At 44.8% G+C, this 12931-nt stretch overlaps 1 protein-coding gene and 1 pseudogene across 4 annotated transcripts in view; one reads left to right on the forward strand and one right to left on the reverse strand.

The window, feature by feature from the left end:
* Positions 1-232: 232 nt before the first annotated feature.
* LOC100610945 (glycogenin-1-like) lies at positions 233-1226 on the reverse strand (annotated as a pseudogene).
* Positions 1227-8216: 6990 nt separating this feature from the next.
* The window catches only part of USP24 (ubiquitin specific peptidase 24), a 148449-nt gene continuing 143734 nt past the window's right edge, over positions 8217-12931 (forward strand). For 2 of the 4 annotated variants that reach the window (XM_016919213.4, XM_016919219.4), the window contains exon 1: positions 8335-8788. In XM_016919213.4, the coding sequence (XP_016774702.1) occupies positions 8468-8788 (321 nt within the window). In that variant the 5' untranslated portion in view covers positions 8335-8467. Of the gene's footprint in view, positions 8789-8909; positions 8971-12931 lie in introns of those variants that run through there. The other 2 variants (XM_016919208.4, XM_063801646.1) reach the window with 2 other exon arrangements.

The following is a 12931-nucleotide window of genomic DNA, read 5'->3' on the forward strand; positions in this document are numbered from 1 at the left end:
GAAACAAGCTAAATAGGATTAAAAAGCAAAACACTGTCCATGTAACAACGGAATTGCTGCTTCACAACTTTTGCCCAGTTCTCACCTGTGGTCCTACAAAAACCTCTCATCTGATAAGTTTTAGTGAAAATCTCTAGCAACCATAACAGACTTTTCTCAACCCAGCTCTAGATACTAAGTATCAGAAACAAGGCTTGTGAAATGGATGTGTCCACAGGAAAATGCAGTGTTTCTACTGGAGGTAAGTGTCAAGCTTCCTCTTGATGTTGTCAAAGGAATCTGCTCCCATATAATCGGTCTAGCCTTGTTCCCACCGCTCCTTCCATTCTTCTGAGGATACAAAGACTGTGCCATAGCTGGGATCCCCCCAAGGGACAGATGTGATATGGCTCCTGAGACATTTTCCACATTTACATATGAGAAAGTGTTTTTGACAAGGCCAAATTGTTGAAGCAGAGGTAAAACGCTGGTGGTAAAGATGTTCCACCATAGGATGAGAAACTCTGGATGAGTCACGTTGGGATGGTGGGACTCATTTTTGACACTTTTTGTTTTGGGATCATAAGTATAATTCCATGGTTTGACTTGTCCCAGGAAATGCACAATTTTGGCACTTGCACCAAACACTTTAAATGCTGGGAGGTAGGACTATATAGAGATGCAGCTTAGGCTATAAATAAATGGCAGGTGTTTTCTGATATCTGTTGTTGCCCAGCTGCGAAAAAATGTGTTCCATATGCCTTGTTCTCCACCATCAAAACTACCTTGCTCAGAAGCAAGATGCAACAGCTGATTATATGTTTCAACTGAAGGCTGATAAATTCAGAATTGAAGCAGTCAGGCCACCCTGGGTCAGGTGCTGCTGACAATTCTTCTGTCTCAAAAAGATCATCAATATTTGCTAGGACCAGAGTATCTGCACCCATGAATGCACATTTTGAATACTATGTAAGTGACCAGCAGTGGAGCTTTGTCAGCCTGACACCCAACTCTGGCCTCTTCATTAAGGTTAGATGAGCAGAATCACCACTGTCCAAGACATCTACCATGATGATTTCATCAAAGACTGTCTCTAAAACTTTTCTCATGGAGTCTGAGACCTGCGGGGTGGTGAGCACGACTAGCCTTCTGGTGGTCCTGTGCTGTTTCAGAGATGAGCCCAGGACCAGGGCACCTTTGGTGTAGGCATCATTTGTGGTCAGTGTCACAAAGACCTGATCTGTCATGGTGCTGCCAGAGGCGCAGATGGGCCAGGGCAGCCTCAGGTTGGTGGCTCAGAGAAGCTGGCACCTGGAAGGAGCGTGGCCAGTGAGGAGGCACGGCAGGACTTAAGTTGCTTATTATATGTATTCCCAACTGCTTGTTGAAACTAAAGTGAATCCTCCCTTAAACAACATATCAACTAGAACCTCAGGTCATCTCTACAGTTTTTAAAACACAATTTTCCATTTCAAAAAACTATGCTGATAAAAATATAAGAAGTGACTGATAATCAAGAGAAAAATCAGACAATAGAAACAGACCCACAAGAGATCCAGGTATGGAAGTTATCAGACACAAACTATAAAACAGTTGTGATTAATATGTTCGAGAAATTAAATGACAAGATAGTTTCAGCACAGATGTGGAACTCATAAAAAATTAAAGTGAATTTATAGAAATATATACAATAACTAAAATTAAGAACACAATAAGTAGACTTAACAGCAGATTAGGCCAGGCATAGTGGCTCACATCTGTAATTCCAGCACTTTGGGAGGCCAAGGCAGGCGGATCATGAGGTTAGGAGATCAAGACCATCCTGGCTAACACGGTGAAACCCCATCTCTACTAAAAATACAAAAAATTAGCCAGGCGTGGTGGCAGGCACCTGCAGCCCCAGCTACTCAGGAGGCTGAGGCAGAAGAATGGCATGAACCCAGGAGGCGGAGGTTGCAGTGAGCCAAGATCACGCCATTGCACTCCAGCCTGGGTGACAGGGCAAGACTCCATCTCAAAAACAAAAACAAAAACAACAAAAAACAGAAGATTAGATATAGCTGAGAGAGAATCTGTGAATGAGAAGAGAGGCAGAAGAAAATATTGAGATTAGCATGAAGAGACAGAAGAATATAACTCTTCAGGAGGCCAAGGCAGGAGGGTCACTTGAGCCCAGGAGATTTGGGACCAGCCTGAACAACATGGTGAGACCCTGTCTCTACAAAAAAAATTTTACAAATTAGCCAGGCAGGTAGCTCATGTCTCTCTTCCCAAATACTTGGGAGGCTGAGGTGACAGGATTGTTTGAGCCCAGGAGATTGAGGCTGCAGAGAACTAGGATCACACCACCGCACTCCAGCCTGGGCAACAGTGTGAAACCCTGTCTCAAAAAAAAATTATAAAATAAAAAAACAAACATAGGAGACAAATGTGATTTGGTGAAAAGGTCTCACATTTATGTAATTAATGTCCCAGAAGGAGAAGAGAGCGACAATGAAACAAAAGCAATAGATGAAGAAATAATGACCAAGAATTTTCCAAGCTAATGAAAGACCTCAAAACACATATTCAACAAATTCTACAAACTCCATTGAGATAAATATAAAGAAAGCCACATCTAGACATATCACACTAAAACTGCTTCAGGGCAAGACAAAAGACAAAAATTGTACACTGCATAAGAAAACAAAACTCAACTTTTCATTCAACTTTTCATTCCAAAGTGGTTACCTAGGAAGGCTAATTGGTTTTGTCTCCTTACTGGGTTCTCCACCTTCACTTTTCCTCCCTTCTAAACCATTCTCCAAACTGCAGTTAGGTTGATCTTTCTACAGTTTAAGTAGCATCACTTCCGTCCTCTGCATAAATGTTACTGTGACTTCTCATTCCCTCAGAATAAAGTTCAATTTCCTTATTACAGTTTAAGCAGCCCTCTTGGAACTGGTGTCTGTCCACCTTCCTAGCTTCTTTTCTCACTACTACATGTTGAGTATCTCTCATCTGAAATGTTTGGGACCACAGGTTTTTCAGATTTTGGACATTTTTGGATTTTGGAATATTTGCATATACAGAATGAGATATCTTAGGAATGAGACCCAAGTATAAACACAAAAGTCATTTGTTTTATACAAATCTTATTTTATTTATTTACTTATTTATTTCTTAGACAGAGTCTCGCTCTGTCGCCCAGGATGGAGTGCAGTGGCGTGATCTTGGCTCACTGCAACCTCCGCCTTCCACGTTCAAGCGATTCTCCTGCCTCAGCCTCTCGAGTAGCTGGGACTACAGGTGCGTGTCACCATGTTGGCTAATTTTTTTGGTATTTTTAGTAGAGACGGGGTTTCACCATGTTAGCCAGGATGGTCTTGATCTGCTGACCTTGTGATCCACCTGTCTTGGCCTCCCAAAGTGCTGGGATTACAGGCATGAGCCACTGCGCCCAGCCTTTAAACACACCTTATACACCTAAGCTGAAGATAATTGTATTGATTGATTGATTGATTGAGACGGAGTCTCCCTGTGTCGCCCAGGCTGGAGTACAGTGGAGCAATCTCAGCTCACTGCAACCTCCACCTCCTGGGTTCAAGCAATTATCCTGCCTCAGCTCCCGTGTAGCTGAGCTCACAAGTGTATGCCACCACGCCCAGCTAATTTTTTTTTTTTCAGATGGAGTTTCACTCTTGTTGCCCAGGCTGGAGTGCAATGGTGCAATCTTAGCTCACTGCAACTTCCATCTCCTGGGTTCAAGCGATTCTCCTACCTCAGCCTCCCAAATAGCTGGGATTACAGGCGCCCACCACCATGCCTGGCTAATTTTTTGTATTTTTAGCAGAGACAAGGTTTCACCATACTGGCCAGGGTTGTCTCGAACTCCTGACCTCAGGTGATATGCCTGCCTTGGCCTTTCAAAGTGCTGGAATTACAGGTGTGAGCTATCACTCCCTGCCTGAAGATAATTTTATACTAGGTCGATGCAAAAGTAATTGAAGTTTTTGCCATTGCTTTTAAAGGCAAAACCTCAATTACTTTTGCACCGACCTAATACAAATTTTTAATTTTATGCATGAAACAAAGTTTGTATACATTGAACCATCAGAAAGCAGAGGTGTCACCATGTGAGCTACTGATGTGGACAATCTGTGATTGTCTGGCATCATCATCATTCCTGTCTCTGAATATACATGCTACCCATAAGCAATTTTTTTCTTATACCATTCACACTTAAGTACTTAACAGTAAAAAATATGGCATACCCTTAATACAGTGAAAAAATAATGTGTTCAGGGTACCTAAATAGGGCAGTATCATCCCCAGAATACCTATATTAGCTGTTAAACAACAACAATAACAAACAATGGCAGGCTTTCAGTTTCTACCCATGTTTTGTCTGCAATCCATCACATGAAGTCAAGTGCAGAGTTCTCCACTTGTGGCATCACGTCAGCACTCAAATTTTCAAATTTTGGGGGCTGGGCATGGTGGCTCACACCTGTAATCTCAGCATTTTGGGAGGCCAAGGAAGGCAGATCACTTGAGGTCAGGAGCTTGAGACCAGCCTGGCCAACATGGTGAAACCTCGCTTCTACTAAAAATACAAAAATTAGCTGGACATGGTGGCAGATGCCTGTAATCCCAGCTACTCAGGAGGCTGAGACAGGAGAATTGCTTGAACCTGCAGCAGAGGTTGCAGTGAGCCGAGATGGTGCCACTGCACTCCAGCCTGGGTGACAGAGTGAGACTCTGTCTCCAAAAAAAAAAAAAAAATTCAAATTTTGGGCTGGGTGCAGTGGCTCACATGCCTGTTATCCCAGCACTTTGGGAGGCCGAGGTGAGAAGATCACTTGAGCTCAGGAGTTTGAGACCAGCCTGAGCAACATGGTGAAACCCCATCTCTTAATAAGAAAACAAAAAAGAATAAGAAAATACTTTTTTTTTTTCAGATTTTGGAGCATTTCAGATTTCAGGTTAGGAATGCTCAATCCATATCTCTCTAGAATTCTATACTCCACTGGCTTTTAATTCCTCCAAATTGCTTTATTCTCACCCACAACAGGACCTTTGCACATGTTGTTCCTGTTCTTTGGAACTTTCTCCCTTCATTTCATATTCCTTTTCCTGGCTTTCCAACCTTATGTCAGATTATAGTTTGAACGTCGTCTTCTCTGGGAAAATTTTCAGTTTTCCTAGACTTGGTAATTACCCCCACAGAGGGCAGAAATTTGCCCCTTATATCCTGAAATTCCCCCATCAAAGCGCCTATCATGCTTTATGACTATTATTTGTCTATTTCCCTTTATTACAGACAGTAAGTTCCAAAGGGGTAGAAATTGTGTAATGTTTTTCTCACAATTGTCTCCCTAGTCCTCAGCCTGGCTCAAAGTAGATATTCAATCTATAATTTGAAAACTTACTTATTAACAGTAGAAAACCCTCAGTCTTCAAGATAGTTCATCATACCTTACTTCTCGATGTAGCTATTTTTTTCTTTTCCTTTAGAACCTTTCTAGAGAAAGATGTATGGGAATTGAATGTAATTTAAATTTTTAAAAATCCTCTCAACATTTTCTAGATTTTACTGCAATAAAAATAAAAATGTAAATGAAAAGTATGAATATTCATATCATAGGCCCCACCCCTGCTATCCCAATTCCACAGTTTAAAGTACTCACTTGCTTTCTTACATGCAAAAAAGTATGATTATACTACTCGCATCCTCAAATGACACTCTGCCTTTTCAGTCACTCCAGGATCCGGTTCCAAAATGGACTTCCTTGTTTTTTGTGGCCTTTTGTGGCTCCTTTCCAGTTTTTATCACAGACTTTGTTTTTCTCTGCTTCCTTCTCTGCTTCCTCTTCTCAGCTAAGCACAGCTTCCTCTGTCATGTTCTATAAACCTGCCACCGTTGACGAGTCTTTTAACGTGCCATCTGATTCAGTCGGCTCTTTCATGACCTTTTAGGTTCTACCTCAAATTTTAGTGGCAAACAATTTTTTTGTTACTTGTTACTTCCTCTCTCCTTGTAATTCATTTCTTAGTAATTAACTCTTCAAACACAGGGCAGAATTGAATGCCCTCACTTTGCCATCATCTAATTTTTGTCTGTGCCAAGAATAGTACCTGGCACCCAGTAAATAGAATCATTTTTATTCTATTTATTAAATATATTATTTATTGAATAATTATTTATTTATTGAATAAATTTATTCAATTTGTTGAATAAATTCCTCAGCATGTACCTTATGACAGCCTGCTTACATCAGTTTAGATTGCTTTGTTCTTCATATGTCACAGATAAACATTTAAAACTTCATTGTGTACCTGGAAGTTGATACTTAATAAAAATTTTATTTCAATATGTACATTGTGACCCAAACCAATTATAGGCATTCCTTCTTGTCACTGTTGTTCAGAAGTGTGAGGTTTCCTTTTGTTACTTTTAATTAAAAAATTGAGACTTTATTTGCTTTGGATATGAGGCCTAGGCTTTATAATGTCGCCTTTAATGGAAACAACAAATACAGTAACTTCATTTAAAAGTAAACAATAGTGACAAATTCACCCTGTAAATCAAATTGCTGGTATTTATAAACACAGGTGGCAAGTTACTAGGTACGAAGGGTTCGTGGTCCAGGGGAAAATATGCCAGCAGAGTGCAGAGACAATGTCTAGGTACCGGCCCTAATTTAATATTTGGTGTATGTGGAGATCTTCGTGAGTGCTGGGCTGGCAACAGCAGGGGTTTGATGGGATGAAAAAGTAAGGTTAGCTGGATTTCAGGTTCAGGAAGAAACCAGGATGAGGACATTAGAAGATGAACTCAGCAAGTATGTAGGAATAGGCATAGGAGATGAACTCAGCAAGAATGAAGGGATATCCGAATCTTGGGAAAGGGTGGGAAAATAACCTAGAGAACTATGGATTGAAGGAAATTGAAGAGGAAAAATAGCAAGGACTTAGGCCCAGGACGGCTTTGAATGCGGCTCAGCACAAATTCGTAAACTTCTTAAAACATGATGAGATTTTTAAAAAATTTCATCAGCTATCATTAGCGTTAGAATATTTTATATGTGGTCCAAGACAATTTTTCTCCTTCCAATGTAGCCCAGGGAAGCCAAAAGATTGGACACCCTTGGCTTAGATGGTGGAGTCAAGGGAACTAAAGATATGACCCCAGAGTGCCAATGCCAAAGGTGAGAAGAGAAAGCAAAGAAAGCAGGCCTTTAAAGAGGTAGAGGAATCCTCAAAGGTGGAAAGAAACAGGGATAGGATGCTGCCCAAGAGGCAGGGACAAAGAATCGGAGCCAAAGACTGCGGTAAAAATTTGGGAAGGTGATGTCCACGATGTTCGAACGAGTCCGTGGCCGAAGGAAGTAACAGAGTCTGGGTTTCTGGAGGTTTTCATACAGAGAACTGGGATTTAGATTTCGGGCTGGAAAAATATATTTTGGACTCTCAGGGGCTTTCAGGGTAAGAGTTCGGTAGAGTTCAGTCAGCTTGGCGGAGACAGGTGGTCAGTTAATGTTGGAAGGAAAATTCGGACAGCTGGGAATTAATTTCAACGGGTTTAGGGTGATTTCGGCAAGGGCTGGCGGGGCTAGGGTCGAGTGTGAATTTCGTCTTGGGTGGTCCACGCGTCTGGTTTGGGCAGGAATTTCTGTGGGCAGCGAGGCGTATTCAGGCAGCGTTGCGGGTGAATCTGCGTGGGATGAGGGTGGATTTCCTTCAGGACTGCGGTGCATTTCAGGCCGGGGTGGAGGTGCCTCACAGCCGCGGCGCAGGGAATTCCCTCTAGGATGGGGGAGCGGGTCGGGCGGCGCCGGCCAGGGAGGGGAAGTCCAACGGGGGTTCGGAGAGGCTCGGGGGACTCGGACGGAGAGAAGCCGCGTCGCGGCTGCGGAGGCTCGGCCGGCCAAGGGATTTCGGCCGACGTTCAGCGCTGCGAGCTGCGCGGCGCTGCGGCCCCTCCCGTCCCGGGGGAACCTGTTGCCGGCGAAACGGGCGGGCGGTGGCGACGATGGAGGAGCCTTCCTCGCCTCTGCCTGGCTGCACGGCAGCCCTTTCACCTTAGGCACGCTCCGCGGCGCGGCCCCTCCCTCCGCTCCTTCGTTTAAAACAAACAGAATACGCCGCCGCCAACCCTAGCCTGCCAACGGCGAGCACGGTCGCCTCCCGTGCCGCTTCCGGAAGCGGAGGCGCGGCCCCGCGGCCCGGGGAAGGGGAGGAGGAGGCGGAGGGGGAGGAGGCCAACATGGCGGCGCGCAGGGCTGGGCCGGGCCGCAGCCGCGCCTGAGCGCCTCACCGCACTAGCTCGGCTCGCAGGACCCAAGCCCGCACCCAGCCTGGCCCGGCTGCTGCGGAGCACCCGGGGCAGGAACGCAGGGGCCAACCTGGGCGCGGAGGCGGCGCGGAGGGTGCGCCGCGCGGCCCGCCAGGCCCGGGACCCGTAGCTTCGCCGTGCGCTGGCCGGGGCGGCCCGGAGGCCCAAGCCATGGAATCGGAGGAGGAGCAGCACATGACCACGCTGCTGTGCATGGGCTTCTCGGACCCCGCCACCATCCGCAAGGCCCTGCGCCTGGCCAAGAACGACATCAACGAGGCCGTGGCACTGCTCACCAACGAGCGGCCGGGCCTCGACTACGGCGGCTACGAGCCCATGGACAGCGGCGGTGGCCCCAGCCCCGGGCCCGGCGGGGGCCCGCGGGGCGACGGCGGAGGTGACGGCGGCGGCGGCCCCTCCCGCGGCGGGAGCACCGGAGGCGGGGGCGGCTTCGACCCCCCGCCCGCCTACCACGAGGTGGTGGACGCGGAGGTGAGGAGGGGCAACCCCAGACCTCTGTGGGAAGCCACTGGGCTGGAGTTCCTGGGAGGGGACACACCCCGCTGGGCTTGGTGTGGGGAGAGAGGGCATTCGACTGGGGCTTTAGTGGGGGCGGGGCGGAGAGAGAGAGAAGCCCCAGGCTCCAGTTGGGAACCGAAGTCACTTGATTGGGGGTAAGTGGGGAGAGGGACCCTTAGGAGAGGTGTGTGAAAGGGAAATAGGGATGCGGAGCGGAGCTGTGGGTTGGGGTGAGGAGGGGTCCCTTAGGCTTCCGGCTATGCACGCCGACGATGGGGAGGAGGCTCCAGGGCTATCATCCGAGATGGGAGGACAGACACTTGAGCAGATAGTGGGAAGGATGCGTGCAGTAGGGGGTCGGAAATGGGGTACTAGTGCACTAGGCTAGGTCGGAGATTTTGTGGCACGAGGTTTCAGTGAAGGATTGGCGGAGGCACCAGGCTCAGAGTCAGAAAAAGCGGTGTGGGCCGGCCAGAGTAGTGGTCTTTGACAGGATCACAGGAAAACTGTTGGGGTTAGGAGTGAGGTTGGGGTTTTAGCCAAGGGTCGGAAAGGGGGGGCATTGAGTAGGATTTAAAATGAAGAGGGAAGGGGCCGCGGCCAGGAATGAGGACTTGAATAAAGTCTGGGTTGTGGGCACTGGACTTGAATAAGATCAGGTATGAGAGCAGTGGGGATTGCACTGAGAGGGCAGAGGTGGGAGGCCTGGGCAGGGGTGGGAGCTGAGGAGGGTCTAGGCAGGGATGGGGACTGGAATTGGAAGATAGAGCTGGCACCAGGTCTGGGTAAAGAGGGAGTACTGGTCATCGATAAGGTCAGAAATGAGAGAAAACTAGACCGGGGAAAGAGATGGTAGTCATACTGAGGGTGCTATGCAGAGGGGCGCGGAACAGGGTGGGAGCGCAGTGAGGTTGGAGGAGGAGTCTTGAGGCTAATGGCTTTGATCAGAGACCTCAAGTCTAGGTGGAGAAGACTATGCCTGTTTAGTTTGGGGTGTGAGCAAGGAACGTGGGGGAAGAAAACGGACTCTTCTACAATAAAGAAAAAAGATCGACCAGAAGCAGCAGTGCTTTTGAATAATTACTTTGCAGAAACATAGTAGCTCATGGCAGGAATTTTGGTCAGATTCGTTGGGTAGTTCATTTCAGGCGCCAGTAGAGCAGCTTGGCCTGACCACAGAAAAGCACAGATCTCAAATTATTGGGATTGCGTTATTAGGTAGAGATACGAATTTGGTTCGTTCTTAATGAAGAATTAAGCTTAGTGAAGCTAAGCCTTTTGAAACACTTTTTCCTGAGCAGTGTTATATCCTTTTAATTGTATGCTTTTGCAACAGTTCCTCGGGCTGAAGTAGCTTGAACAAGAAGGTGGCACTTAAAAAGAACAGGTTTCTGCACAAGATTTCTTTGGCTTCCACACTTAGACACAGTTGCTAGATTGCCCTCTGTAACCCACTAACTTAGCTGTATCGTTGACTAGTATATGGAAATAAAGATTGTTACTATTCCTAGTTTGGGAATTTTTTTAAATTCCCATATAATTGAGTAACCATACTTAAGTCATTTTAAGAAATCAGCTTCTCATTGGCAGTTCCTATCACTCCTCCCTCGTTCCTTCTAGTTTTTGACCCAGTTTTGAAATCCAGAAGAAAGCCGTTGCTTTTTCAGAAGGTGTTTGTATAACTCTGCAAAGCTCAGTGTATCCTCATTATGTGAGAAATGTGATTCTTTTTTTCTTTTGTCATACCTTTTAATCCTGTGATTGGAAAATCAATTTAAATTACAATGCTTGGTACATTCATGTTAACATTAGCGCTAACCTTAGCTTACTGCCAGTACATGTAAGTACAAAGACTTGGGAGTGGCTTCTTACGTGAATGGCAGGCTAAGGAGTTTGGTTTGCGGTAAATTAAAATCCATAAAATCTCCATCATTTCGAAGCAGTGCATCAAGTCCTCATTTCTGCTAGACCTGTGAATTTGGCCTGGGGGAGGGAAGCTGCACCGTTTACTTTTAAGAGTTCAAGAGGAGCTGGTGACTGAGGCTGCTTTACCCACCAAGCGTATTGGCAGAGGTTGGCAGGCTGAGACTTTCCTGACACACAGGAGCCTTTTGGAAACATTTAACGCAGAATGTGCCTCTGTGGTTTAATAATCTTAATGCATGCCACCTATGGAACTTCTTGGTCATCCTTGGTGTACACAGTGGGAAACTGAGGCTCTTGATCTTGGGAAATAGGGAAAGGTAATAAATATTATCCAGCATCTACAGGGTGTCAGGCCCTGTCTTAGGTGCGTTATGCAGGTTATTTAACCCTTGGTGAGAGAGTTAACGTAGGCTTTTTAGGGATATGATTATGTAGTGGGTGGCAGGGGCTGAATTTGAACCCAGGTCTCTTTGACTTCAAAGCCAGTGTGCTTTTCACTCTGCTCAACTCATGGTTTTAGGATTAAATTTGTTTGGTAACAGTATGGATAGTAAGGAAAAATAATGAGGGAAAGACAGATTTTAAGGCTACTGTGCAATGATGTGGTGAGCACCAACCATTAAGAATCGAATAATGGGTAGAATATAAGATGAATCAGATTTTTTAAAAAGAAGCATACTTTAGAAATTAATAATTAGGGCAGCTCCCTTGTTTAACAGATGCAGCCTTCCGGGCCCCAAAGGGGAAGTGGCTTGTCCCCACAGAGTCAGTTAATAGAAGAGGTGGGGCTAGTACTCAGGCCCTTTTGCTCGAAGTCCTGCACTCTTTCGGGCTCTCTTTCAAAGGAAAAAGGAATGGGACACAGTAATGGGTTAAAGGGAAGGAAGAAGAGTAAAAAAACTGGGTGAAGATTGTCAGCTATTATATAGTTAATCCTTTTTATTTCTAAAAACTGAGTACCTTATTTTAAATTATATACATTTCTATTTGCTGCACAGGACATTTCAGTGTCCTTGTCTTCTTTAAAAATGGGAAAAACAGAATAAAATCTAAATGATTAGAAAAGAAAGAAATGACTTAAGTTTTTTTATATTTGTAGTTTGGGGATAGCAATGGTTTTCTCTTAATGCCTTCCTGTCCCAGGGGCAGGGAGTAGAGTGTTGAACAGAACATGGTGTTTACATTCTAGTGGGTCTTAGTCCAAGCCTCTCATTTTACAAGAAAAGACTGTCCAAGGTCATGTAGCTAGTTAGGTAAATCAGTTTGAGGCCCTGCTGTAATTAGGGTTTGGTTTAAAAATTAATATTTGAACAGTGAAAGCTGTTAACTTCCGGTTCAGTAGAAGCAAGGAGAATGCAGATAAAAAAGACCCAGATATCTAGCAAAACACATAACTGCATAGAAAGCCACCTTGTTAATATCCTCCAATTAAGTAAAGATAGTGTTTTGCAGAAGAGATGTGTTTGGTTCTCACTAGTATTGTTGGATGTAAATGTTCTTGTCTCTGGGTCTGGAAGGGACTTTGAGAAGCTGTCCAGTTTTGATTTTGAATAGCATTACTTCAAAATCATTCCAAGGCACATAAGAGTCTGTTCTATTATTAAAGAGAGTGAGCTCTCACAGCTGCTCTAAATAACTTATTCTGATTTTTAACCACCCCCCTGTCAGAATTCTTCACTCTTTACTGCATGGCTAATGTAAACTCTGGCCTGCCAAGTGCGTACCAATTGGTTCTGTTCTCTACACAACAGGAAGAGTTGGGCCTTTGTAATCTCTCCAGGGGATCAGTAGAAATCTGAACCAGGTATCCTGTGCATCTCACAGAACTTAACAATTATGAAATGTACCTTATCCATAAGGAATACCATCAAACATTAATACTATAATGAATACCTTATTCATTAAGTTTGTCTTTAGAAAATACTACAATGGAAGTTTTTGGAAGGAGATTTCATATTAACTGAAGAAATACCCTTCTTAGCTGTCTAGTGCTGTTAATTAATATTCCCAGAAGTGACATTTAATACTGTGATCTGATAAACATTGTGAACTCCTTGTTTTGTTCCTGTTTTAATGTGGATGTTCTTTCTGGAGGTATTGTTTTGTCAGAAGTACTTTCAAGATTTCATTGCTTTTTTGTTTTTTTAAGTTTAGAGCCCCAAAATTGGTCCTGCTGTTAATATATCTAAG

The sequence above is a fragment of the Pan troglodytes genome, chromosome 1 (assembly GCF_028858775.2).
Source record: "Pan troglodytes isolate AG18354 chromosome 1, NHGRI_mPanTro3-v2.0_pri, whole genome shotgun sequence".
NCBI lineage: Eukaryota > Metazoa > Chordata > Mammalia > Primates > Hominidae > Pan > Pan troglodytes.